Here is a 26,383-nt window from a genome sequence, read left to right as displayed (position 1 = left end):
CTAATGGGAGAAGTCGAAAGATAAAGAAGAAGAAGAAGAAGAAGAAGAAGAAGAAGAAGAAGAAGAAGAAGAAGAAGAAGAAGAAGAAGAAGAAGAAGAAGAAGAAGAAGAAGAAGAAGAAGAAGAAGAAGAAGAAGAAGAAGAAGAAGAAGAAGAAGAAGAAGAAGGAGGAGTACAGTGGTAGACAAAGTAAACAAACCATGAACTTGAGATAAAGTAGAGATGCACTAGGTAAAATATATTTCGATAGAAGTGCTCCCCTTTAAACCTTTACTTAAGTAAAAGTACTAAAGTATGTGCCTTCAAATATACTTAAGTATTCAAAGTACTATGATTTATTTTGGCTATAATGTCCTATGAAAAGAAAAAACCTCCAATGTTCCTGGTCTTACTCCCTTTCCACTTGGTCTCCTGAACACACAACATATCTACTTTTCTCCTTTCCATCATATCAGCTAACTTTCTCCCTTTACCAGTCATAGTACCAACATTGAAAGTACCCACCATAACCTCCACGCTCCTACACTTCTCCTATTCCTGCTGTCTCTGTAGATGTCTTCCTCCTCTCCTTCTCCTCCTTCCGCCAATAGCGTGTCCACCGTTACCCTGTGGGCTCACAATACTTGTGGCAGTCGTTGGTAACCCGGGCATCAACCGATCCGGTATGAGTTTCTGATTCGTGATCCGTATGTTTGATTTGGCAAACATCTGCATGTTTTACACTGGATTTTTACATCAGGACCTTTCATTAAATAAGATCGAATTGCTTCATATAAAACAGTGTTTATCATCTGCAGCCTCATTGACCCCCTGCACTCATTAAGGACAAGATCTTGGGAAATATGTAGTGTAGTAGTAGATACTATATACATCTATACTATATTAAAACCATGGGGCAAAAAAGTGCCATCTTGGGAGCTCCAGGGTTTCAGGAAGAAATGTGCTCCAGCAGAACCTAAAAGTCAGAACAATGGGTCAGAACTTTACACACTCATGTAAGAGTAATTATTGACTAGATTTATAAATAAACAGAGGTGTTCAGGTTTTGACACAGTGTGTGACTCTCCATCATTAGTGCCCTAATAGTTTAAGACTAGTTATAACACTTAAAGTAAAGCAATAAAAAAACATTTAAAATGTTATACAATATGAAACCCTGAGCACTTTCTCTGACAGGGCATGTGGATAACAGGATTTCTGGGAAAGGCTGAGTCTTTGGAGAGGCCGAATCAGTTTTCTGATTTAAATAAGTGTATATAACTGGCATTTCTACAGAAATTATTATTATTTTTCAGCTAAATTACATGCTATTAACAATCATTATTTAATACAAATAAAGGAATTCTATTTATCATATAAAGTCATATAAAACATCCTAAATTACGAAAGACTGTCTCAAACAGGAGTGTAAACCAGTGTCACTTTCTGTATCTGTTCAGGGTTAAAAAATAAAAAAATTTAAGAATCAAGGTATTATCAGGTAATCAAGGTAATATATATATATTTTTTTTTTTAAGTAACATGAACCCTAAAACCAGACTGTGGTAAAATGGAAGCCACCCCAGTGATGTCTTTGAACAGACAGACGGATAGAATCTCCATTAGAATCTGAAAAATATTTGGTCACCTTTAACAGCCATTTTAAATTTACCCAAGTCTTGTTGAACTATTTCCATTGTATAGGTCTCACTCAATACAAAGAGAACAACCACAAACATACAGCCAATATCATTAAGAACTAACTCAGCATAGAGAAGAACAAGGAGTCCTGGAAGTAAATGTTTTGGCCCCCACAGAGCCCTGATTTCAGCATCAACAAGTCAAAAGATCTACATGTAGATCTAGATCTGTGGTTAGTTCTTCAAGATGTTTGGAAAAAACTACCTGTCCAGAACTTTTAAAAGTGTGTTTGCAAGTATACCTAGAAGAATTAATGCTGATTTGCAGAAAAAATGTGGTCACACAAAATAGTGAATTTATTTAGACTTTTATTAATTTGGACTCTTATTTTATTTTTTTATGCAGAGTACTGTGTATATATATATATATATATATATATATATATATATATATATATATATATATATATATATATATATATATAACCCAGCCATTAGGGGCACAAGCCAGTGCACTCTTAGTGCCGGTCCCAAGCCCGGGTAAATGGGGAGGGTTGCGTTAGGAAGGGCATCCAGCGAAAACATGTGCCAAATCAAATATGCGGATCACAAAGGAGAATTTCATACCGGATCGGTCGAGGCCGGGTTAACAACGACCGCCACAGGTATCGTTAGCCGACAGGGTACCGTGGAAATTGGGCTACTGTTGGTCAAGGAGGAGAAGGAGAGGAGGAAGACGCCTACAGAGACGGCAGGAAAAGGAGCAGTGTAGGAGAGTAGAGGTTCGGGTTGGTACTTTAAATGTTGGTACTATGACGGGTAAAGGGAGAGATAGCTGATATGATGGAGAGGAGAAAGGTAGATATGCTGTGTGTTCAGGAGACCAAGTGGAAAGGGAGTAAGGCCAGGAACATTGGAGGTGGATTTAAACTGTTTTATCATGGTGTGGATGGAAGAGAAATGGTGTAGGGGTGATTCTGAAGGAAGAGTACAGTAAGAGTGTAGTGGAGGTGAAGAGAGTTTCTGATAGGGTGATGATCGTGAAGGTGGAAGTTGAAGGATGATGATAAATGTCATCAGTGCCTATGCTCCACAAGTTGGCTGTGAGATGGAGGAAAAGGAAAGATTCTGGAGTGAATTAGATGAAGTGGTAGATGGTGTACCTAGGAAAGAACGATTGGTGATTGGGGCAGACTTTAATGGGCATGTAGGTGAAGGGAACAGAGGTGATGAGGAGGTGATGGGTAGGTATGGTTTTAAGGAGAGGAATGTGGAAGGGCAGATGGTGGTAGATTTTGCTAAAAGGATGGAAATGGCAGTGGTGAACACGTATTTTAAGAAGAAGGAGGATCATAGGGTGACGATAAGAGTGGAGGAAGGTGCACACAGGTGGACTATGTGCTATGCAGGAGATGCAACCTGAAGGAGATTGGAGACTGTAAGGTGTTGGCGGGGACAGTGTAGCTAGACAGCATCGGATGGTGGTCTGTAGGATGGTTTTGGAGGCGAAGAAGAAGAGGAGGAATGTAAGGATTGAAAGAAGAATAAGATGGTGGAAACTGAAGGAGGAAGAGTGTAGTGTGAGGTTCAGGGAAGAGGTCAGACAGGGGCTTGGTGGTGGTGAAGAGGTGCCGGATGATTGGGGAACTACTGCAGGAGTGATGAGGAGGCAGCTAGAAAAGTACTTGGTGTGACATCTGGAAATAGAAAGCAAGACAAGGAGACGTGGTGGTGGAATGAGGAAGTGCAGGAGAGCATTAGGGAAAGAGGTTGGCAAAACAGAAGTGGGATCGACAGAGTGATGAGAAAAGTAGGCAGGAGTACAAGGAGATGCGGCAGCAGGTAAAAAGGGATGTGGCGAAAGCCAAGGAAAAGGCATATGAGGAGCTGTATAAGAGGTTGGACACTAAGGAAGGAGAAAAGGAGTTATACCGATTGGCCAGGCAGAGGGACCGAGCTGGGAAGGATGTACTGCAAGTTAGAGCAATAAAGGATGGAGAGGGAAATGTGTTGACTAGTGAGGAGAGTGTGTTGAGAAGGTGGAGGGAGTATTTTGAGCAGCTGATGAATGAGGAAAATCACAGAGAGAGAAGGTTGGAGGATGTGGAGTTGGTGAAGCAGGATGTAGATAGGATTAGTAAGGAGGAAGTGAGAGCAGCGATTAAGAGGATGAAGAATGGAAAGTCGGTTGGACCAGATGACATACCGGTAGAGCGTGGAGATGTTTAGGAGAGATGGCAGTGGAGTTTTTAACCAGATTGTTTAACAGGATTCTGGAAGGGGAGAGGATGCCTGAGGAATGGAGAAGGAGTGTGCTGGTACCGATCTTTAAGCATAAGGGAGATGTGCAGACCTGCAGTAACTACAGGGGAATTAAGTTGATCAGTCACACCATGAAGTTATGGGAAAGAGTAGTGGAAGCCAGGCTGAGAGAAGAGGTGACCATCTGTGAGCAACAGTATGGTTTCATGCCGAGGAAGAGCACCACAGATGCCTTATTTGCTTTGAGGATGTTGATGGAGAAGTATAGAGAAGGACAGAAGGAATTGCATTGTGTATTTGTGGATTTAGAGAAAGCGACGACAGAGTGCCAAGAGAGGAGTTGTGGTATTGTATGAGGAAGTCAGGTGTGTCAGAGAAGTATGTAAGGGTGGTGCAGGACATGTATGAGGACAGTGTGACGGCAGTGAAGTGTGCAGTAGGTACGACAGACTGGTTCAGAGTGAAGGTTGGACTGCATCAAGGATCGGCCCTGAGCCCTTTCCTGTTTGCAGTGGTGATGGACAGGTTGACGGACGAGGTCAGACAGGAGTCTCCTGGACTATGATGTTTGCAGATGATATTGTGATTTGTGGTGAGAGTAGAGAGCAGGTTGAGAAGAGCCTGGAGAGGTGGAGATATGCGCTGGAGAGAAGGGGAATGAAAGTCAGTAGGAGTAAGACAGAGTACATGTGTGTGAATGAGAGGGAGGGCAGTGGAGTGATGCGGTTGCAGGGAGAAGAGGTGGAGAAGGTGGAGGAGTTCAGGTACCTGGGGTCAACAGTGCAAAGTAATGGAGAGTGTGTTAGAGAAGTAAAGAAAAGAGTGCAGGCAGGGTGGAGTGGTGGAGAAGAGTGACAGGAGTGATTTGTGATAGTAGGGTATCTGCAAGAATGAAAGGGAAAGTTTATAGGACTGTGGTGAGACCTGCGATGTTGTATGGATTAGAGACAGTGGCATTGAGTAAAAGGCAGGAGGCAGAGCTGGAGGTAGCAGAGCTGAAGATGTTAAGGTTTTCGTTGGGAGTGACGAGGATGGACAAGATTAGAAATGAGTTTATTAGAGGGACAGCACATGTAGGATGTTTTGGCGACAAGGTGAGGGAGGCGAGATTGAGATGGTTTGGACATGTGCAGAGAAGGGACATGAATTATATTGGTAGAAGAATGCTGAAGATGGAGCCACCAGGTAGGAGGAAAAGAGGAAGGCCAAGGAGGAGGTTCATGGATGTGGTGAGGGAAGACATGCAGGTAGTTGGTGTGAAAGAGGCAGATGTAGAGGACAGGGTGGTATGGAGACGGATGATCCGCTGTGGCGACCCCTAATGGGAGCAGCCGAAAGAAGAAGAAGAAGAAGAAGAAGATATATATATATATATCAGATTCTTCTTTCTATATTGAATATATGTAAATGAGTAAATGCAGGGCAGTGGTAGTGGAACCCCTCAGATGTAAACTAAACAGGGCGTTACCTGGAGACAAAACTGTACACATACTGTTTCGTCATCAATATCAAATGTTGCCATGGAAACGCGACGTCTTTTCACTGCTGGATGCGTTATTTTGGGCAAGAAGGAAATAAAACCGAGACTAAAGCGCCATCTGCTGTGATGATTCACAAAAAATGTAAGACGCTAAACACTACATAACATTCTTGTTTAAAACGGACTCAATGTCCAGTTCCTGACCGTAATGGAAAGTTAAAAAGAAATGTATGCCCCATGTCACCAGAATAAACTCTACCCAATTAGTATAAATACTGGCAAAGTGGGACACTTCAGATCAAACCTCTGTATCTTAAAACTCACTGATCTAAATTTATTTCTGAGTTCAGTCTTGGAAAATAAAAGTCCAAGGAACCAAAACAAAGATTCTGAAAAAACTGTAAACAAAATGGCAGTTACATTGGGCAAAACATGTCAAGATAAAAAAAAAGGGGGTTGTAAATGTGACCTACATTCATTTACTGTGTGTGTGTGTGTGTGTGTGTGTGTGTGTGTGTGTGTGTGTTGCTGCATTATTACAGCATTATTTATGCAAAAATAATAATTCTTATCACTTTCTTTATTTAGTTTTATACATCAACCAGCACACTGGATGCTGGAACATAAAGGACAGGGCACATGATCAGCCCAAGTCATCATTCAGGGCAAAAGGAAATCTGATAACCTGCCCAATGAATATGAGCCTCATCAGAAGAGACAGAAAAAACAGATAATAGAAGAGAAAACGGACGTCTCCAACAAAACTAAACTAGGTAAAAAAAATACATGCAAACTTGTCCAAGGGTTTGTGAATGTGATGTACCCTCACTGTCCCCTTCATTAGAAACACCTCTGTATTCATATACACTTTGTGTGTGTGTGTGTGTGTGTGTGTGTGTGTGTGTGTGTGTGTGGCTGCAATATCTCCACATTATTAATGCAAAAAATATCATTCTTATCCCTTTCTTTATTTAGTTTTATACATCAACCAGCACACTGGAAGCTGGAACATAAAGAAGAGGGCATACGATCAGCCCAAGTCATCATTCAGGGGCAAAAGGAAACCTGATATTCTGCCCAATGAAAATGAGCCTCATCAGAAGAGACAGAAAAAACAGATAATAGAAGAGAAAACTGACGTCTCCAACACAAATAAACTACCTCCTAAACATTTAGGCATTGGTAAGGCAGAAGAAAGTTGAAGTGGATGAACAGCAGTAGGACTGGTTATGTGAATTAGACACTCATCTTTGGATGTTTTTTCACAGCACATTTGTTGGAGGTTTATGAGACGAGAGAACTGCTGGGCAAAGGAGGATTTGGCTCTGTGTATGCTGGTGTACGTAAAGCAGATGGATTGCCAGTAAGTCTTTTTTCTCTTGTTTTATTCTATATCTCTGACTTCATTATATGTTTTAATTTAAAATACACATTGGGGAAGCCTGTTTTTAGTCATCATGCTGAATATTTAATCATAAGATCAGGAATGGCAGTGTTCACTGATACGTGATTGTGACTTTAGAAAGAGGCTGATTGTTATAAGCATCATGGCATCATGGCTCAATGTAGGATTTTCAATAAAACTGCAGAAGTGATTACTACACTTTTAAGATCAGCTAAAATTATATAACATCTAAGGCCAAATAAAAAATACTTTTTAGTTCATTTATGTGAATAATTTCATCTAATTTCACAAAACACATTTGTATTTTTTTAGGTTGCAATCAAGTACATCTCCAAACGTAAAGCACCTGAAAAACTGGAAATCGTAAGTTTCTTCTGCATGTCTTAATGTACATAAAACAATAACCTATAACCTATACTATAATAATAATAATAATAATAATAATAATAATCACGTTATTCAGAACACTTTTATAAGCAGTTTGGGGTTATAATATGTAGCACTCGTTCTTTTCTACAGCCTGGACATGGTTTCCTGCCCACTGAGGTAGCTTTGATGTCCATCGTCAATACAGAACCATACTGTTTAAACATCCTGCGGATTCTGGAGTGGTATGAACAGCCAAAGTGCTACTACATAGTTCTGGAACGACCCGAACCATGTGAAAACCTCCACCAGTTCTGCAGTAGGTATGGCAGCTGCTTGCCTGAGACTGTGACTCGTTTAGTGATGGTTCAGCTGATAGATGCGCTGAAGCATTGCAAGAGCCGGGGAATTCTGCATCGTGACGTCAAGCCAGAAAACATCATGGTTCAGACAAACACTCTTAAGGTTAAGCTGATTGACTTGGTGCGGAGACTTGATCAAGGACAAGTACAAAGAATTTACAGGTATATTATCTGAAAGCTCTGAAAACGTATCTGAGTTTTGCATGGCAATGAGATGTGTGCTTCTTTACTAACTGGAATGTCATTAACAGGCACACCCAGCTACGCTCCTCCTGAGTGGTTTAAAAGAAAAGTATTTGGCAGAACCAGCGACTGTCTGGTCTGTGGGTGTGACACTGTACAGACTGGTGTGTGGCTCTCTGCCTTTCAACACCAGGAAGGACGTGAAACATGGTCATGTGCGTTTCTCCAGAAGGCATTCTGAAGGTAAGAAACTGCAAAGACTGATAAGTTATGGAATAAGTCAAAGCAGGCTGAAGTTTCTATTGTACATTTACTTGAACAGAGAAAGAAGCATTTATTTGTTTGATCTTATAACAGCTATAAGTGTGAATAATTTAATATGCAATCAATGATATTTATTTCAAAGTTTTATATATTATGCATAACTGTTTTTAAGAGATTAAATATTATACAGCATGATCTTTATTAGGTGAAGTTTCTATTCTTTTCTCTATGTTTTACTGATTTCTGTATCTGTGTATTGTTTAACAGAATGCATGCATCTGATCCGTTGGTGTTTGTGCACCAAACCAGCAGGCCGTCCGAGCCTGGAGCAGATAGAGCATCACCCATGGTTTCACTTCAAAGGTATTTGTGCTGTTCTTTCTCTTTATTTTTAAACAGACAGAGGAACCCTATAATTCATGAAGTAATTTTGTTCTCTAATTGTTTTGTTTTTTTGTGATTTAGGATCTGCACTACAAACTACTGGATAGACACCTGCCATCAAATACATCTGAAACCTACAAATATATTTGTGCTTTTGTACAAAATACATCAAAAATAAAAAATGTAATTGTAAATTGATTTTGACTGGAGTCAGTTTATATTGCAATCATTTTTGTTAATCATGCTTACTTAATAAAACAATAAGCAATAAAAGTGGAGATAATCAGAGTTAAAGATGATTGTTTGGACCAATTAAAAGGAAAGTCACTGTATTGTCACTATCACTATATTTCTGCAGTGCACGGGAAGTAAACAAAACACCCCTTAGCTTAGAGGTCAAAGGGGAAACGTAACAGGAATGTATATCAATTGTGCATCATAAAGGATATAAATTCTTTTTTTTTTTAAATAAAACAAAATCACCATGCAGCACACTCCTGAGACCGGGGACCAAAAAAAAAAACAACACGGGAGAAACAGCAATTGACTTAAATCTAAAACAGAAAAACAAAAATTAACAATACATCTGTAGCGCCCCTAGTGTTACTGGCTATAATGGGGTGGCTAACCTGAGTTCTTTTTTAATAAATGTCTGAAAATATTAAACCTAATCAATTTGTCTTTACTTTGAGTATGGGTTCTATCTATAAATAAATGTATTAACTAACTGGTACCAAGAAAATGAAATGCAATCCTATATTGTAAATATAGACACACAACACAATTTAAACAACAATAACAGTTTACTAAAATGGGATGTCAAATAAAATAAGGTGTAAATAACTTACAAAGTCAAGGTCAAAGGTTTTAAACGAAAAATACCAGTAACATTCACTTATGAAAAAATGGCCACAAAACAAATAATAAAAGCCGGCAAAAGTAAATGAAACTTTAATCAGTCTACCAGTTGCAGGCCTGTACGTAGCTGGGGTTCGTAGAAACCAAACAAAATGGCTACTTCACCACGAGGGCAACAAACGGAAAATAGTACCTGGTATGAAGTTTGTTGGCACACCGTGCACATGTCAGACAGAAAAAAGGGTCGATGAAAAACACAGACAGAGCTTGGATGCTTCAAGGGATACTCCTTCACCACACCTAGTCCCTGCTAGTTGAGCTAGCTATCCGCCGGTCCATTAGCAAAGTCTCAGCACATGGCGCAGTAAACCACAACTTAAATCTCCGTTCGTCAGAGGCGATGTCCACGTCTTTCTGATGTGTTTCCAACTCTGCACGGAAACTATCACTACACAGGGTTCGGGTTGAACACCTAATTAGCTTCGTTACACTAATTGAAGAACAGGTCGTACTTGTTAGTTCAGCAGCTCCGGGGTCTTACTCTCCCTTCTTTTTCTCTCCCTTCTTTTTCTCTCCCTCTCTCTTTCTCCTCGTGCACGTGCGCACCCAGCATGCTTCATAACATGACATAAATTAATAAAACAAAATACAACTTCTTTTTAAATAATTTTTAAAGCATATTTATATTATTTAAACAAAAAAGCATTTAACAAATAATTAATTGTTTTTAATTACCGTTACCTGATACAGGTGTCACGTGACCTTATTACATCACCTCATTGTTGGCCAATGAATTATAATTTTCACAACATTCATTTGTAAAACTATTTGTATGGAACTCAAACAATTTATTTAGCATAAATGCATAAATCTAAAACAAATACCCATAACTTTATCTGGGTTACACTCTCCCCCTTCTAAATGTCTGTATGTCCTCATAAGACACTAGGAAACCTTAACTAAGGATCTTTAGGGGTGCAATGACTATTGTATATATTGTATATATTGTATATATTGTATGTACTACTAATGTATTTGTTGTTTTCCTACTCTGATCCAATCTTAATAACAATACCCCTGTGCACAATAGTTAGAGGCTGATCTTTGGATCTACCTAACTCATCATACGTGAGTCTAATGGTTGGCTTCACAGATCTCTTTTGTCTGGGCTCCACAACAATGTCTTCACGGACATCAGTCTCTTCTTTTTCTGGTTCAGACTCTGATTCAAGACCAGATGTCTCTTCTGAAGTTAGACTTTCTTTGCACTCCTTATCTCTGTTCTCATCAGACTCAGAGTCCAATTCTCTCCCAGGGTAATTATCACCTGCGCAATCTCCTTCTGGAGTAAGGTGGGAATCCACCTCATCATCACTCGTAGGTCTAGAAACTATAGGTACAAACTCTCTCTGTGAAGTTATACAATACTCCAACTCAGAAGATGAATCGGAAGACTCTGATAACTCTGGAGTTTCTGATCTTATATCCCTCTTATTTTGTGTAACTGCTCTGGTTCGAGGTCGGACTGGCAGATTTTTACCAGGATCAGCAGGGGGCATTCTCACTAGCTGTCCAATGGGAAGAAGATGATCTCTGTGTATGGTCTTTGTCCCAGGACTACCATCCTCCCGCTTGACCTTAAACACAGGCAGATTAGGCAGTTTTCCCATAACAACATAGGGTTCCTGCTTCCACTTGCTTTCTAGCTTGTGTTTTCCTCTCAAGCCTAAGTTCCGAAGAAAAACTCTGTCACCAATTTCTAATGCTCGAAAAGTGACTCATTGGTCGTACAATCGTTTGTTTCTCTGGTGTCTTTTATCTGCAGCATCTGAGGCTAACTTGTAGGCTTGCTTCAAGTTCTCTTTTAGCTTTGCAACATAACGAGAATGACAGGTGGTTTCTATACCATCAGGTGATGTTCCAAAGCACAAGTCCACTGGAAGTCTTGCCTCACGCCCAAACATCAAGTAATAAGGTGAATACCCAGTGGAATCACACTTTGTACTGCTGTATGCATGAACCAAGTAACTCACTTGTTGACTCCAAGTGCGTTTCTTCTCGTGGCCCAGAGTACCAAGCATTGACAATAAGGTACGATTGAACCTTTCGGGCTGCGGGTCTCCTTGTGGATGATAAGGGGTTGTCCGAGACTTACGAATCCCCATCAGTTGCAGGAGTTCCCGTATCAATCGGCTCTCAAAGTCTCTACCTTGATCTGAATGGATCCTGGTAGGGAGTCCATAATGTACAAAGTACTCTTCCATAAGGATCTTTGCCACAACTTGGGCCTTTTGGCTTTTGGTTGGGAAAGCCTGAGCGTACCGTGTAAAATGGTCTGTGACTACAAGTACGTTACCAAACCCTCTGGAGTCTGGCTCCATGGAAAGAAAATCCATGCACACCAGATTCATAGGCCCATGGCTTATAATCTGGTGTAATGGAGAAGCTTTCTGAGGAGGGGTCTTGTAAGAAATGCACTTTCCACAATTTTTTATGTACTCTTCGACATCTACAGACATTTTTGGCCAGAAGAACCTACTCCTGAGTAGTTCAATAGTCCTTTCCTGCCCAAAGTGTCCTAAATCATCATGCATAGCCCGCATAACCATCTCTCTGAACTTTCTTGGCAAGAGAAGTTGACAGACTTCATCTCCTGATGATCGTTTGCTGAAACGGTACAACAAGCCATCTTTCATTGACAACTTTCCAGTTTCTCTCTTCAGACGTAAGAGCTCTGGGTTGGAGTCTTTGTCATCTGGCCAAGTCCCATGATTTACAGCCTGCATGGCTGGTCCAATAGCATCATCCTCTTCCTGAGCTCTCCTGAGATTCTGCCTAGACAGAAGTTCAAGGGACTTTAACTCCAGGTGTGTCGGGAAAGCATACAGGCTCGGGACACAATGGGGAGATGCTCCCAACTGAGTAACGTAGACAGGTGAACTGGTAGGAAATGCTGTCTGAGACCCAGGCTGGCAGAGTGTCTTCACACCAGACTGAGGTATTGTTACCCATTCATCTGCTCCATTCACATTTGGCATGTTTCTAGACAATAAGTCGGCATCTATATTGTGTCGGCCTGGTCGATACTGAATATCAAACTCATATGTCGAGAGGGCAGCTAGCCAGCGATGTCCTACAGCACTAAGCTTTGCTGTGGACAGCACGTATGTAAGGGGGTTGTTATCAGTACGTACTGTAAATCTTGCTCCATACAAGTACTCATGAAACTTGTCCACTACGGCCCACTTGAGCGACAAGAATTCTAACTGATGTACAGGGTAGTTTCTTTCAGATGTGCTCAGCTTTCGGCTAGCAAACGCGACTGGTCGTAAGCCCTCAGCAGACTCTTGATATAGTACAGCGCCTAGTCCTTTTAAGCTGGCATCAACATGTAGGATGTATGGCTTTTGAGGATTTGAAAAGGCCAGTACTGGTGCATGTGTCAAACAGTGGATAATTTGGTGAAATGCGTCTGTACAAGATTGATCCCATCTTGCTCCAAACGGTTCAGACTCTCTCAAGTAAACTCTTGTCACATCCAAGGCTTTTTTCTTACTCTTTTGAGTGGGAGCATAGCCCTTAGTGAGCTCTGTAAGGGGTCTAACAATTGCAGAATAGTTTGCAATAAATCTGCGATAATAGCTGCAAAATCCAAGAAAAGACTGCAATGTCTTGAGGTTTGTTGGCATAGGCCACTGAGTAACGGCGTCAATTTTTTCTGGATCAGGAGCAACCCCTTCTGCAGACACAATATGGCCAAGATATTTTACCTTGGACAAGCAGATCTGACACTTATCTACAGAAAGTTTCAGCCCAACCTCTCCAAGACGGTCAAGGACCTTGAGCAACCTCTCTTCGTGCTCTTCCAGTGTCTTTCCGAAAACAATTAAGTCATCCAGATATACCAGGACTTGTAAGAGGTTCATGTCCCCAACTGCCTTCTCCATTAATCTTTGGAAAGTAGCCGGAGCCCCTGTAATGCCCTGGGGCATACGTTCAAATTGGAAAAACCCTAATGGGCATATGAATGCAGTTTTCTCTTTGTCTTCTTCAGATATTGCTATCTGGTAGTAGCCACTACGTAGATCGAGTACGGAAAACCATTGACTCCCTGACAGTGCATTCAGTGCATCCTCAATGCAGGGTGTAGTATATTGGTCAGGTATTGTCCGGCTATTTAGCAGTCTGTAATCTATGCACATCCTGACAGTCCCATTCTTCTTTCTAACCACTACAATCGGAGATGCATAGGGGCTTCTGGATTCAGCTATGATCCCTGCCTGCAACAGTTCCTGCAGATGCTTTCGCACATCATCTATGTCAGCAGGAGCCAGCCGACGAGATCTCTGACGAAAGGGACGAGCATCTGAAAGTCGAATTTTATGCTCCACTCCTTTAGCTAATCCCACATCCCATTCATGCATAGAGAAGACATGAGACTTCTGGGCCAGTTTTCTACGCAGTCTATTCTTCCATTGTTCTGAGATTGGAGAGTCGCTAAAGGTCATCAAATTTACATCAAACTCAGATGAAACTGTCTCTCGAGGAGGAATAGTAGTGACTGCATCAGCATGATAAATACATCCTATTACTGCTCGACAGGTATAGGGTCTCTTTCAAACATTCATTCTTGACCAGTACTCTGAAACTATTGATGTCTAATGCTCCACTGGGCACAACCATAAGGTGAAGAAATACACCTGCAGGAAGATCAGCTTTTGGTGACGAGTCAACCATCAGGATCTCATGCTCCACATGATTCTTTAACTCAACCTTGCACACTGCATGGGTAGCATCTCCTGGCTGTAAAATCAAAGGGCATGCACCTTGCCATCTGACCTGACCGATCTCTTCATCTCCTTGGGCAGAAGCATTGAACTCATTGTGTGCAGGTTCATCTTCCTGTACATTAACAGAAATGCCAAGGGTTTGGGTGACATCAATACCATTTTCCCTACATTGTTTCACTAGCCGTCTGACGTGACTAGCATTTGTACCAACAATAACTGGTGTTTGGTCTTCGGCTCTAGAACTGGGACATATGAGAGCAAGAAGTGTTACGACCTGGCTGGTCCCAAGCACCTCCGCTGGATATTCTAAGTCTACCACTACATAACCACGGTAAGGGTAGCTTGTACTAGATTCACTCAAACCCCAAAGTGACAAACCAGAAACAGGCTGTATCGGTGTATCGGACAAGTGTTTTTCATACCAATGCTCAAAAATGATCGTCACCCGTGAGCCACTGTCCAGCAGAGCAGTGCAAGGCTTTCCATTTATTCTCAATGGCACTATGCTAGGTGGGCCAACCAGGCCATCAGGAACTCCTGTACCCACTGGCTTTTCAATGGTATTGTTCTTCACTGTGCAATTCAAACCACTAGCGGTGGTTTCACCTGGCTGTTGGCTGTTCTTTGAAACTTTCAATGCTTGAATGAGCTTTTTAATGACTTTTGACTGATCTTCAGGGTTTTGACACTTCGCAGCAAAATGCCCGTTTCAGCCACATCGATAACAGAAGTGTTGATCTGAACCCCTGAATGATTTTCTTGGAGAACTGGCCACTGGTTTTGAGGAATTTATGGCTGAAACTGCAGCTTGTGATTCATCAACATTCTGTATGAATTTCCTTTGTAGACGCTTCATTTGTTTTTTCAATGCTAATACTTCACTGTCAGAACTGTTTTCACTAGGTGTAGTCAGGGTAGATTTCTCTACATGGTCGGATCTAACTTGAGCTGGCTTTGACACCACAGCAGCAACTAATGACTTGAGCTCTTTTATCTCAGATTTCAAGTGTTGAAGTTCAGTCTGCTTTACCTCCATCTCCTGTCTGATGCAGGCACTTTGCACAGCAGGACTAATCTTTCTCCTTGAGGCTTCATATTCTTCCTCTTCACGTATCTCCTTCAATAATTCGAGAAATGTGGGCGGATTTGCTTTCCTTTCTCTTAATCGGAGATTGACCAACATCAAGTCGGAAGCTATAGCACCTTGCAATAACTGTTCTAATCTTGTTTTATCGGCATATGCAGGAGGAAGACCACCTTTCTGGACCACTTTATTTAGTGACTGTTCAAGCCGTCTAAGGAAATCAGAGAGCTTCTCACCAGCTTGCTGCTGCAATGAACGAAATGCAAAGTACAAGTCATCTCCTGTCTCTGCTGTACCAAAAGCATGCTCAAGAACCTCTATACAGTCTTCAGGACTCACATCTGGATTACTAGCTCTCACAGCTTTAACAAGTTCTAGTGCTGGGCCTCTAAGACTTTCCATCAGTCTCCGTTTTTTCTCTTTGAAGGAGCAGTCACATTCCTCCACCATGACACGGGCCTGCTCCAGCCAGTGGTCAAACTGTTCTTCCCCTGCTGGAGTGGGCAACATTCCAGAGAAAAATCGTAGTCAGCGATAGCTGACATGTTCACTTGAGGGCTTAGAGGTCTTATCCAGAAGATCTGACACAGCTCGCAATATCGCCTCTGTTTGGTTGGAGGTGTTAGAGAAAGTGCGAAGATCATCCAAGGTTTTACCTTCAGCCTGCAGTAGTCCTGCTAACTTCTGATTAAACCCTGGCACATCCTTTTGTGTGCACTCATCTGCTCTGATGATAGGCCATGGTTCACCACCAGTATCAGGAACAATTTCGGAAGGAACACTCTCTCCTCTAACCGTTTCTTTACATTCACACAAGACCATATAATTATTGTGCTGCAGGCTAAAAATCCGGCCTCTGACACGAACACGGCCCCAGCTCTTCACCTTCTGAAGCATATCTTCAACATCACTTACACTCACGTCATCTGGGCTGATAACCATAAGTGCACGAGTTTCATCTAAAGCTTCACCAGCTCTAATGCTAGCTCTGCTCGGCTTGCCATGTTGTAATTTATCACTACTTAACACGTTAATTATTCAGAACCCACTCAATAATCCCAGCGGTGCCTCCAATTTATGTAGCGCCCCTAGCGTTACTGGCTATAATGGGGTGGCTAACCTGAGTTCTGTTTAATAAATATCTGAAAATATTAAACCTAATCAATTTGTCTTTACTTTGAGTATGGGTTCTATTTATAATTAAACCAAGAAAATGAAATGCAATCCTATATTGTAAATATAGACACACAACACAATTTAAACAACAATAACAGTTTACTAAAATGGGATGTCAAATAAAATAAGGTGTAAATAACTTTCAAAATCAAAGTCAAAGGTTTTAAATGAAAAATACCAGTAACATTCACTTATGAAAAAATGGCCATAAAACAAATAATAAAAGCCGGCAAAATTAAATGAAACTTTAATCAGTCTACCAGTTGCAGGCCTGTACGTAGCTGGGGTTCGTAGAAACCAAACAAAATGGCTACTTCACCACGAGGGCAACAAACGGAAAATAGTACCTGGTATGAAGTTTGTTGGCACACCGTGCACGTGTCAGACAGAAAAAAGGGTCGATGAAAAACACAGACAGAGCTTGGATGCTTCAAGGGATACTCCTTCACCACACCTAGTCCCTGCTAGTTGAGCTAGCTATCCGCCGGTCCATTAGCAAAGTCTCAGCACATGGCGCAGTAAACCACAACTTAAATCTCCGTTCGTCAGAGGGGATGTCCACGTCTTTCTGATGTGTTTCCAACTCTGCACGGAAACTATCACTACACAGGGTTCGGGTTGAACACCTAATTAGCTTCGTTACACTAATTGAAGAACAGGTCGTACTTGTTAGTTCAGCAGCTCCTGTGTCTTACTCTTTCTTCTTTTTCTCTCCCTCTCTCTCTCTTTCTCCTCGTGCACGTGCGCACCCAGCATGCTTCATAACATGACATAAATTAATAAAACTTATAAACAAAATACAACTTCTTTTTAAATAATTTTTAAAGCATATTTATATTATTTAAACAAAAAAGCATTTAACAAATAATTAATTGTTTTTAATTACCGTTACCTTATACAGGTGTCACGTGACCTTATTACATCACCTCATTGTTGGCCAATGAATTATAATTTTCACAACATTCATTTGTAAAACTATTTGTATGGAACTCAAACAATTTATTTAGCATAAATGCATAAATCTAAAACAAATACCCATAACTTTATCTGGGTTACACATCCAAGCCCAAATAAAAGATAAGATCCTTTTTAGTTCATTTATGTGAATAATTTAATCTAATCACAAAACACATTTGTATTTTCTCAGGTTGCAATCAAGTACATCTCCAAACGTAAAGCACCTAAAAAACTGGAAATCGTAAGTTTATTCTGCATGTCGTAATGTACATAAAACAATAACCTATAACCTATACTATAATAATAATAATAATAATAATAATAATAATAATAATAATCACATTATTCAGAACACTTTTATAAGCAGTTTGGGGTTATAATATGTAGCACTCGTTCTTTTCTACAGCCTGGACATGGTTTCCTGCCCACTGAGGTAGCTTTGATGTCCATCGTAAATACAGAACCATACTGTTTGAACATCCTGCAGATTCTGGAGTGGTATGAACAGCCAAAGTGCTACTACATAGTTCTGGAACGACCTGAACCATGTGAAAACCTCCACCAGTTCTGCAGTAGGTATGGCAGCTGCTTGCCTGAGACTGTGGCTCGTTTAGTGATGGTTCAGCTGATAGATGCGCTGAAGCATTGCAAGAGCCGAGGAATTCTGCATCGTGACGTCAAGCCAGAAAACATCATGGTTCAGACGAACACTCTTAAAGTTAAGCTGATTGACTTCGGGTGCGGAGACTTGATCAAGGACAAGTACAAAGAATTCGCAGGTATATTATCTGAAAGCTCTGAAAACTTATCTGAGTTCTGCATGGTAATGAGATGTGTGCTTCTTTTACTAACTGGAATGTCATTAACAGGCACACCCAGCTACGCTCCTCCTGAGTGGTTTAAAAAGAAAAAGTATTTGGCAGAACCAGCGACTGTCTGGTCTGTGGGTGTGACACTGTACAGACTGGTGTGTGGCTCTCTGCCTTTCAACACCCTTCATCCACATCTAAAACATTACAAAAAAACACTAAACATTTAAAACCATGGTTACCAACTGCACACTCACTTTTATTTAATTAAAATATTAAATAATTGACCTTCATTGGCAGATAGCAGATATAACAATCAGTTGATGTTCAAGCATTTATCCAGATCTTTTGTAACCTTTTGGATGAGTCGTCACTGTGCTCTTGGGGTAATTTTGGTCAACCGGCCACTCCTGGGAAGCTTCTCCACTGTTCCATGTTTTTGCCATTTGTGAATAATGGCTCCCACTGTGGTTTAAAAACCAACCAGTTATTAGGTTTAGAGGGCAAAAACTTTTTCACACAATAAAAACTGCATGTTGTGTTTACTTGTGTTGTCTTTTACAACTATTTAAATTAGTTTGATGATCTCAAACATTAAAGTGTGACAAACATGCAAAAAAAGAACAAATTAAAGGGCAAACACTTTTTCACACAACTGTACACTCACCGGCCACTTCATTAGGTATACCTGTCCAACTGCTTGTTAACGCAAATTTCTTATCAGCCAATCACATGGCAGCAACTTAATGCATTTAGGCATGTAGACATGGTCAAGACGATCTGCTGCAGTTCAAACCGAGCGTCAGAATGGGGAAGAAAGGTGATTTAAGTGACTTTGAACGTGGCATGGTTGTTGGTGCCAGACGGGCTGGTCTGAGTATTTCAGAACCTGCTGATCTACTGGGATTTTCATGCACAACCATCTCTAGGGTTTACAGAGAATGGTCCGAAAAAGAGAAAATATCCAGAGAGCGGCAGTTCTGTGGGCACAAACGCCTTGTTGATGCCAGAGGTCAGAGGAGAATGGCCAGACTGGTTCAAGCTGCTAGAAAGGCAACAGTAACTCAAATAACCACTCGTTACAACCGAGATATGCAGAAGAGCATCTCTGAATGCACAACACGTCGAACCTTGAGGCAGATGGACTACAGAAGGAGAAGATCACACCAGGTGCCACTCCTGACAGCTAAGAACAGGAAACTGAGGCTACAATTCACACAGGCTCACCAAAATTGGACAATAGAAGATTGAAAAAAACGTTGCCTGGTCTGATGAGTCTCGATTCGCATCATGGATGTGCAGCCGACAAATCTGCAGCAACTGCGTGATGCTATCATGTCAATATGGACCAAAATCTCTGAGGAATGTTTCCAGTACCTTGTCGAATCTATGCCATGAAGGATTAAGGCAGTTCTGAAGGCAAAAGGAGGTCCAACCCGGTACTAGTAAGGTGTACCTAATAAAGTGGCCGGTGAGTGTATATGATATATAAAAATGTTCTTTAGACGTTTAGTATTATGAGAATACAATATGAGTACAATTACAGGACAGAAACAGTGTTCATGAACACTCAGCACATTTTATGATAACATTATGATAATATTTAGTAAATATGGAAAAAATAACATTTTTGAAGTTATAAGACTTTTTATTTCAATATTCAAAAACAATAACATTGTAATGACATCCTATGAATGTTGTTCTCAAAATTTTAATAACATTTTAAAAACATTTAACAAATACAATTAACAGAAGTATTAACTAGAAGAATGTTCCAAGAACATTGTATTGATAAAGTTTTCTATCAACATTAGGAGAATATTCATCAAGTATAAATAACATCATAAGGACGTTCTGAGAATATTGTTCTAATAACATTTTATATCAACATTAGCAGAACAATTATTAAGCATAAAAAACGTCATAAGGGGGTTCCTAGAACATTGTATTGATAATGTTTTCAGTCAACATTAGGACATTCATCAAGTATAAATAACGTTATGAGAATGTTCTATAAACATTGTTTTAAAAACGTTTTTTTTTTTTTACATTTAGACGTTTAAGAAACGTTAGATAAAGTTGTGGGAAGGTTAGCTGTTAGCTGGGGAGATGCTCAGTCGATTTAAAGAATACTAGTTCAACTGACATTATCTTCAAAGGCTTACACAGTCAAGCATCCAAACTCCAAGGTGTAGAAACTGGTGATGTTGAACTTGTCAGAACAGTTTGAGGAATTGAGGAATAAAAGGCCTTCACAGAACTTAGTGTTCCAGGCATCCTACTCCTTCACCAAAAGTAATGTCCAGGTAATGCTAAAGTGTCTGATAGACAGTGAGATTAAGTCTCTCTTTCTAAACTCCTAACATTTATGCAACATTACCAGTCTCCACTTCTACAGCTGAGAGGTCAACTATCAGAGTTAAAACTTGTCAAACCCAGTCTTCGAAGTTATCAATGTAATGAAGCGTGCTTCTTTGAGATTCTGTTAATGGCATTCCAATTATAGACCAAATTCTAAAATTACATACATTTTTTGTCCTTCTTTCTCCTTCACAGGAGGTCTTGTGCTGTTGTAGTTCCAAACCTCCAGGAAAAGTAGGTCATTTTAATACAGCATTAAATTTAATTTCCATTATAATGATCGCTATTAGCGATCATTATAATGGAAATTAGTGTTAATTTTGACACTAAAATTATATTTAAAAAGGCCTATGTCCAATTAAGAGTATTTCACTGTTAGGAAAGGACGTTTGTATTAAGCACTGACTCAGTAATGTTGCACCACCTGCTGGACAAAACTCTAAATGCACTAATTTCAGTTTTAGAGAACTTATATTTTTGAAGCTAAACTAAAAAAAAAAAAACCCTAGCAATCTATGTCTTGTTTCTCTATAATTCCCATTCCATGCATTTAGTTTTACTTTTAAATAATTCCTTCTGTGATCGAATTCCTGTAGGAAAAAATTAATTCATTTATTTTATTCAAAATAATGTCATAATACGATACGATAAATATTTTAGAAATAATCCTCATCATTAGTGCCCTAAAAGTTTAAGACAAGTTAAACCACTGAAAGTAAAGGAATAAAAAAACATTTAAAATGTTATACAATATGAAACCCTGAGCACTTTCTCTGACAGGGCATGTGGATAACATGTGGAGTCTTTGGAAAGGCTGAATCAGTTTTCTGATTTAAATAAGTGTATATAACTGGCATTTCTCTACAGAAATTATTATTATTTTTCAGCTACATTACATGCTATTAACAATCATTATTTAATACAAATAAAGGACATTTATTTATCATATAAAGTCATATAAAACATCCTAAATTACAAAAGACTGTCTCAAACAGGAGTGTAAACCAGTGGCACTTTCTGTATCTGTTCAGGGGTTAAAAAAATAAAAAAATGTAAGAATCAAGGTATTATCAGGTAATCAAGGTAATATATATATATATATATATATATATATATATATATATATATATATATATATATATATATATATATATATATATTTTTTTTTTTTTTTTTTTAAGTAACATGAACCCTAAAACCAGACTGTGGTAAAATGGAAGCCACCCCAGTGATGTCTTTGAACAGACAGACGGATAGAATCTCCATTAGAATCTGAAAAATATTTGGTCACCTTTAACAGCCATTTTAAATTTACCCAAGTCTTGTTACACTATTTCCATTGTATAGGTCTCACTCAATACAAAGAGAACAACCACAAACATACAGCCAATATCATTAAGAACTAACTCAGCATAGAGAAGAACAAGGAGTCCTGGAAGTAAATGTTTTGGCTCCCACAGAGCCCTGATTTCAGCATTAACAAGTCAAAAGATCTACATGTAGATCTAGATCTGTGGTTAGTTCTTCAAGATGTTTGGAACAAACTACCTGTCCAGAAGTGTGTGTGCAAGTATACCTAGAAGAATTAATGCTGATTGCAGAGAAAATGTGGTCACACAAAATAGTGAATTAATTTTTTTATTTATTTGGACTCTTTTATTTATTCTTTTTTATGCAGAGTACTGTGTGTGTGTATATATATATATATATATATATATATATATATATATATATATATATATATATATATATCACAAATCTTCTTCTTTCTATATTGAATATATGTAAATGAGTAAATACAGGGCAGTGGTAGTGGAACCCCTCAGATTTAAAATAAACAGGGGCGTTACTTGGAGACAAAAGTGTACACATACTGTTTCGTCATCAATATCAAATGTTGCCATGGAAACGCGACGTCTTTTCACTGCTGCACAACGATATCTGCTGGATGCGTTATTTTGAGCAAGAAGGAAATAAAATCGAGACTAAAGCGCCATCTGCTGTGATGTTTCACAAAAAATGTAAGACGCTAAACACTACATAACATCCTTGTTTAAAACGGACTCAATGTCCAGTTCCTGACCGTAATGGAAAGTTAAAAAGAAATGTATGCCCCATGTCACCAGAATAAACTCTACCCAATTAGTATAAATACTGGCAAAGTGGGACACTTCAAATCAAACCTCTGTATCTTAAAACTCACTGATCTAAATTTATTTCTGAGTTCAGTCTTGGAAAATAAAAAGTCCAAGGAACCAAAACAAAGATTCTGAAAAAAAACTGTAAACAAAATGGCAGCTACATTGGGCAAAACATGTCAAGATAAAAAGGGGGTTGTAAATGTGACCTACATTTATTTACTGTGTGTGTGTGTGTGTGTGTGTGTGTGTGTGTGTGTGTGTGTGTGTGTGTGTGTGTTGCTGCATTATTACAACATTATTTATGCAAAAAATATAATTCTTATCACTTTCTTTATTTAGTTTTATACATCAACCAGCACACTGGAAGCTGGAACATAAAGGACAGGGCACATGATCAGCCCAAGTCATCATTCAGGGGCAAAAGGAAATCTGATAACCTGCCCAATGAATATGAGCCTGATCAGAAGAGACAGAAAAAACAGATAATAGAAGAGAAAACGGACGTCTCCAACAAAACTAAACTAGGTAAAAAAAAAATACATGCAAACTTGTCCAAGGGTTTGTGAATGTGATGTACCCTCACTGTCCCCTTCATTAGAAACACCTCTGTATTCATATACACTTTGTGTGTGTGTGTTGCTGCATTATCACCACATTATTAATGCAAAAAATATAATTCTTATCACTTTCTTTATTTAGTTTTATACATCAATCAGCACACTGGAAGCTGGAACATAAAGAAGAGGGCATACGATCAGCCCAAGTCATCATTCAGGGGCAAAAGGAAACCTGATATTCTGCCCAATGATTATGAGCCTCATCAGAAGAGACAGAAAAAACAGATAATAAAAGAGAAAACTGACGTCTCCAACACAAATAAACTACCTCCTAAACATTTAGGCATTGGTAAGGCAAAAGAAAGTTGAAGTGGATGAACAGCAGTAGGACTAGTTATGTGAATTAGACACTCATCTTTGGATGTTTTTTTCACAGCACATTTGTTGGAGGTTTATGAGATGAGAGAACTGCTGGGCAAAGGAGGATTTGGCTCTGTGTATGCTGGTGTACGTAAAGCAGATGGATTGCCAGTAAGTCTTTTCTTTCTTGTTTTATTCTATATCTCTGACTTCATCATATGTCTAAATTTATTATACAAATTAGGGAAGCCTGTTTTTAGTCATCATGCTGAATATTTAATCATAAGATCAGGAATGGCAGTGTTCACTGATACGTGATTGTGACTTTTGAAAGAGGCTGATTGTTATAAGAATCATGGCATCATGGCTCAATGTAGGATTTTCATTAAAACTGCAGAAGTGATTACTACACTTTTATGATCAGCTAAAATTATATAACATCTAAGGCCAAATAAAAGATAAGATACTTTTTAGTTCATTTATGTGAATAATTTCATCTAATCACAGAACACATTTGTATTTTTTTTTCAGGTTGCAATCAAGTACATCTCCAAACGTAAAGCACCTAAAAAACTGGAAATCGTAAGTTTCTTCTGCATGTCGTAATGTACATAAAACAATAACCTATAACCTATACTAAAATAAAAATAATAATAATAATAATAATAATAATAATAATAATAATCACATTATTCAGAACACTTTTATAAGCAGTTTGGGGTTATAATATGTAGCACTCGTTCTTTTCTACAGCCTGGACATGGTTTCCTGCCCACTGAGGTAGCTTTGATGTCCATCGTAAATACAGAACCATACTGTTTGAACATCCTGCGGATTCTGGAGTGGTATGAACAGCCAAAGTGCTACTACATAGTTCTGGAACGACCTGAACCATGTGAAAACCTCCACCAGTTCTGCAGTAGGTATGGCAGCTGCTTGCCTGAGACTGTGGCTCGTTTAGTGATGGTTCAGCTGATAGATGCTCTGAAGCATTGCAAGAGCCGGGGAATTCTGCATCGTGACGTCAAGCCAGAAAACATCATGGTTCAGACGAACACTCTTAAAGTTAAGCTGATTGACTTCGGGTGCGGAGACTTGATCAAGGACAAGTACAAAGAATTTACAGGTATATTATCTGAAAGCTCTGAAAACGTATCTGAGTTTTGCATGGTAATGAGATGTGTGCTTCTTTACTAACTGGAATGTCATTAACAGGCACACCCAGCTACGCTCCTCCTGAGTGGTTTAAAAAGAAAAAGTATTTGGCAGAACCAGCGACTGTCTGGTCTGTGGGTGTGACACTGTACAGACTGGTGTGTGGCTCTCTGCCTTTCAACACCAGGAAGGACGTGAAACATGGTCATGTGCTTTTCTCCAGAAGTCATTCTGAAGGTAAGAAACTGCAAAGACTGATAAGTTATGGAATAAGTCAAAGCAGGCTGAAGTTTCTATTGTACATTTACTTGAACAGAGAAAGAAGCATTTATTTGTTTGATCTTATAACAGCTATAAGTGTGAATAATTTCATATGCAATCAATAATATTTATACCAAAATGTTATATATTATGCATAACTGTTTTTAAGACGTTAAATATTATACAGCATGATCTTTATTAGTGACGTTTCTATTCTTTTCTCTATGTTTCACTGATTTCTGTATCTGTGTATTGTTTAACAGAATGCATGCATCTGATCCGTTGGTGTTTGTGCACCAAACCAGCAGGCCGTCCGAGTCTGGAGCAGATAGAGCATCACCCATGGTTTCACTTCAAAGGTATTTGTGCTGTTCTTTCTCTCTTTATTTTTAAACAGACAGAGGAACCCTATAATTCATGAAGTCATTTTGTTCTCTAATTGTTTTTTTTTTTTTTTGTGATTTAGGATCTGCACTACAAACTACTGGATAGACACCTGACATGAAATACATCTGAAACCTACAAATATATTTGTGCTTTTGTACAAAATACATCAAAAATAAAAAATGTAATTGTAAATTGATTTTGACTGGAGTCAGTTTATATTGCAATCATTTTTGTTAATCATGCTTACTTAATAAAACAATAAGCCATAAAAGGGAAGATAATCAGAGTTAAAGATTGTTTGGACCAATTAAAAGGAAAGTCACTGTATTGTCACTATCACTATATTTCTACAGTGCACGGGAAGTAAACAAAACACCTCTTAGCTTAGAGGTCAAAGGGAGAACATAACAGGAATGTATATAAATTGTGCATCATAAAGGATATAAATAATTTTTTTTTTAATAAAATAAAATCACATTTTATTTGTCACATACACTAACTAATACATACACTAACTAATATTAATTTGGACTCTTTTATTTATTATTTTTTATGCAGAGTACTGTGTATATATATATATATATATATATATATATATATATATATATATATATATATATATATATATATATATCACATTCTTCTTATTTCTATATTGAATATATGTAAATGAGTAAATACAGGGCAGTGGTAGTGGAACCACTCAGATTTAAAATAAACAGGGCGTTACCTGGAGACAAAACTGTACACATAATGTTTCGTCATCAATATCAAATGTTGCCATGGAAACGCGACGTCTTTTCACTGCTGGACAACGATATCTGCTGGATGCGTTACTTTGGGCAAGAAGGAAATAAAATCGAGACTAAAGCGCCATCTGCTGTGATGATTCACAAAAATGTAAGACGCTAAACACTACATAACATCCTTGTTTAAAACGGACTCAATGTCCAGTTCCTGACCGTAATGGAAAGTTAAAAGAAATGTATGCCCCATGTCACCAGAATAAACTCTACCCAATTAGTATAAATACTGGCAAAGTGGGACACTTCAGATCAAACCTCTGTATCTTAAAACTCACTGATCTAAATTTATTTCTGAGTTCAGTCTTGGAAAATAAAAGTCCAAGGAACCAAAACAAAGATTCTGAAAAAACTGTAAA

General features: G+C 38.9%; 3 protein-coding genes across 3 annotated transcripts; 2 read left to right on the top strand and 1 right to left on the bottom strand.

Moving 5' to 3' along the window:
• Window positions 1-6,008: 6,008 nt before the first annotated feature.
• Window positions 6,009-18,229, top strand: LOC124382461 (serine/threonine-protein kinase pim-1-like; the record flags this gene model as incomplete). Its single annotated transcript, XM_046844557.1, has 6 exons — window positions 6,009-6,134; window positions 6,337-6,543; window positions 6,630-6,724; window positions 17,381-17,431; window positions 17,597-17,969; window positions 18,060-18,229. Coding segments are annotated over 6 exons (1,022 nt in total), but the record flags the coding sequence as incomplete, so codon positions are not given.
• Window positions 13,808-16,197, bottom strand: LOC124382463 (paraneoplastic antigen Ma2-like). Its single transcript, XM_046844559.1, has one exon. The coding sequence runs from the start codon at window positions 15,565-15,567 to the stop codon at window positions 14,683-14,685; it is 885 nt and encodes a 294-aa protein (XP_046700515.1). The 5' UTR covers window positions 15,568-16,197; the 3' UTR covers window positions 13,808-14,682.
• Window positions 18,230-22,298: 4,069 nt separating the features above from the next.
• On the top strand, window positions 22,299-25,417 carry LOC124382462 (serine/threonine-protein kinase pim-1-like). The gene is made up of 9 exons (XM_046844558.1): window positions 22,299-22,381; window positions 22,841-23,026; window positions 23,201-23,407; window positions 23,495-23,589; window positions 23,950-24,000; window positions 24,172-24,544; window positions 24,634-24,810; window positions 25,098-25,193; window positions 25,301-25,417. Exons 1-9 carry the CDS (start codon window positions 22,309-22,311, stop codon window positions 25,324-25,326), a joined length of 1,284 nt encoding a protein of 427 aa, XP_046700514.1. The 5' UTR covers window positions 22,299-22,308; the 3' UTR covers window positions 25,327-25,417.
• The last annotated feature ends 966 nt before the right edge of the window (window positions 25,418-26,383 follow it).

Source organism: Silurus meridionalis, unplaced genomic scaffold, assembly GCF_014805685.1.
Source record: "Silurus meridionalis isolate SWU-2019-XX unplaced genomic scaffold, ASM1480568v1 Scaffold367, whole genome shotgun sequence".
Lineage (NCBI taxonomy): Eukaryota > Metazoa > Chordata > Actinopteri > Siluriformes > Siluridae > Silurus > Silurus meridionalis.
This window is presented reverse-complemented; position numbering and strand designations above follow the sequence as displayed.

Coding starts and splice junctions, on each gene's coding strand:
- LOC124382463 (XM_046844559.1), bottom strand. CDS start 15,567: ATGTTGCCCACTCCAGCAGGGGAAGAACAGTTTGACCACTGGCTGGAG.
- LOC124382462 (XM_046844558.1), top strand. CDS start 22,309: ATGCGTTATTTTGAGCAAGAAGGAAATAAAATCGAGACTAAAGCGCCA. Junction 22,382..22,840: donor TGTGATGTTTCACAAAAAAT/GTAAGACGCTAA, acceptor TTCTTTATTTAG/TTTTATACATCAACCAGCAC. Junction 24,811..25,097: donor CTCCAGAAGTCATTCTGAAG/GTAAGAAACTGC, acceptor ATTGTTTAACAG/AATGCATGCATCTGATCCGT.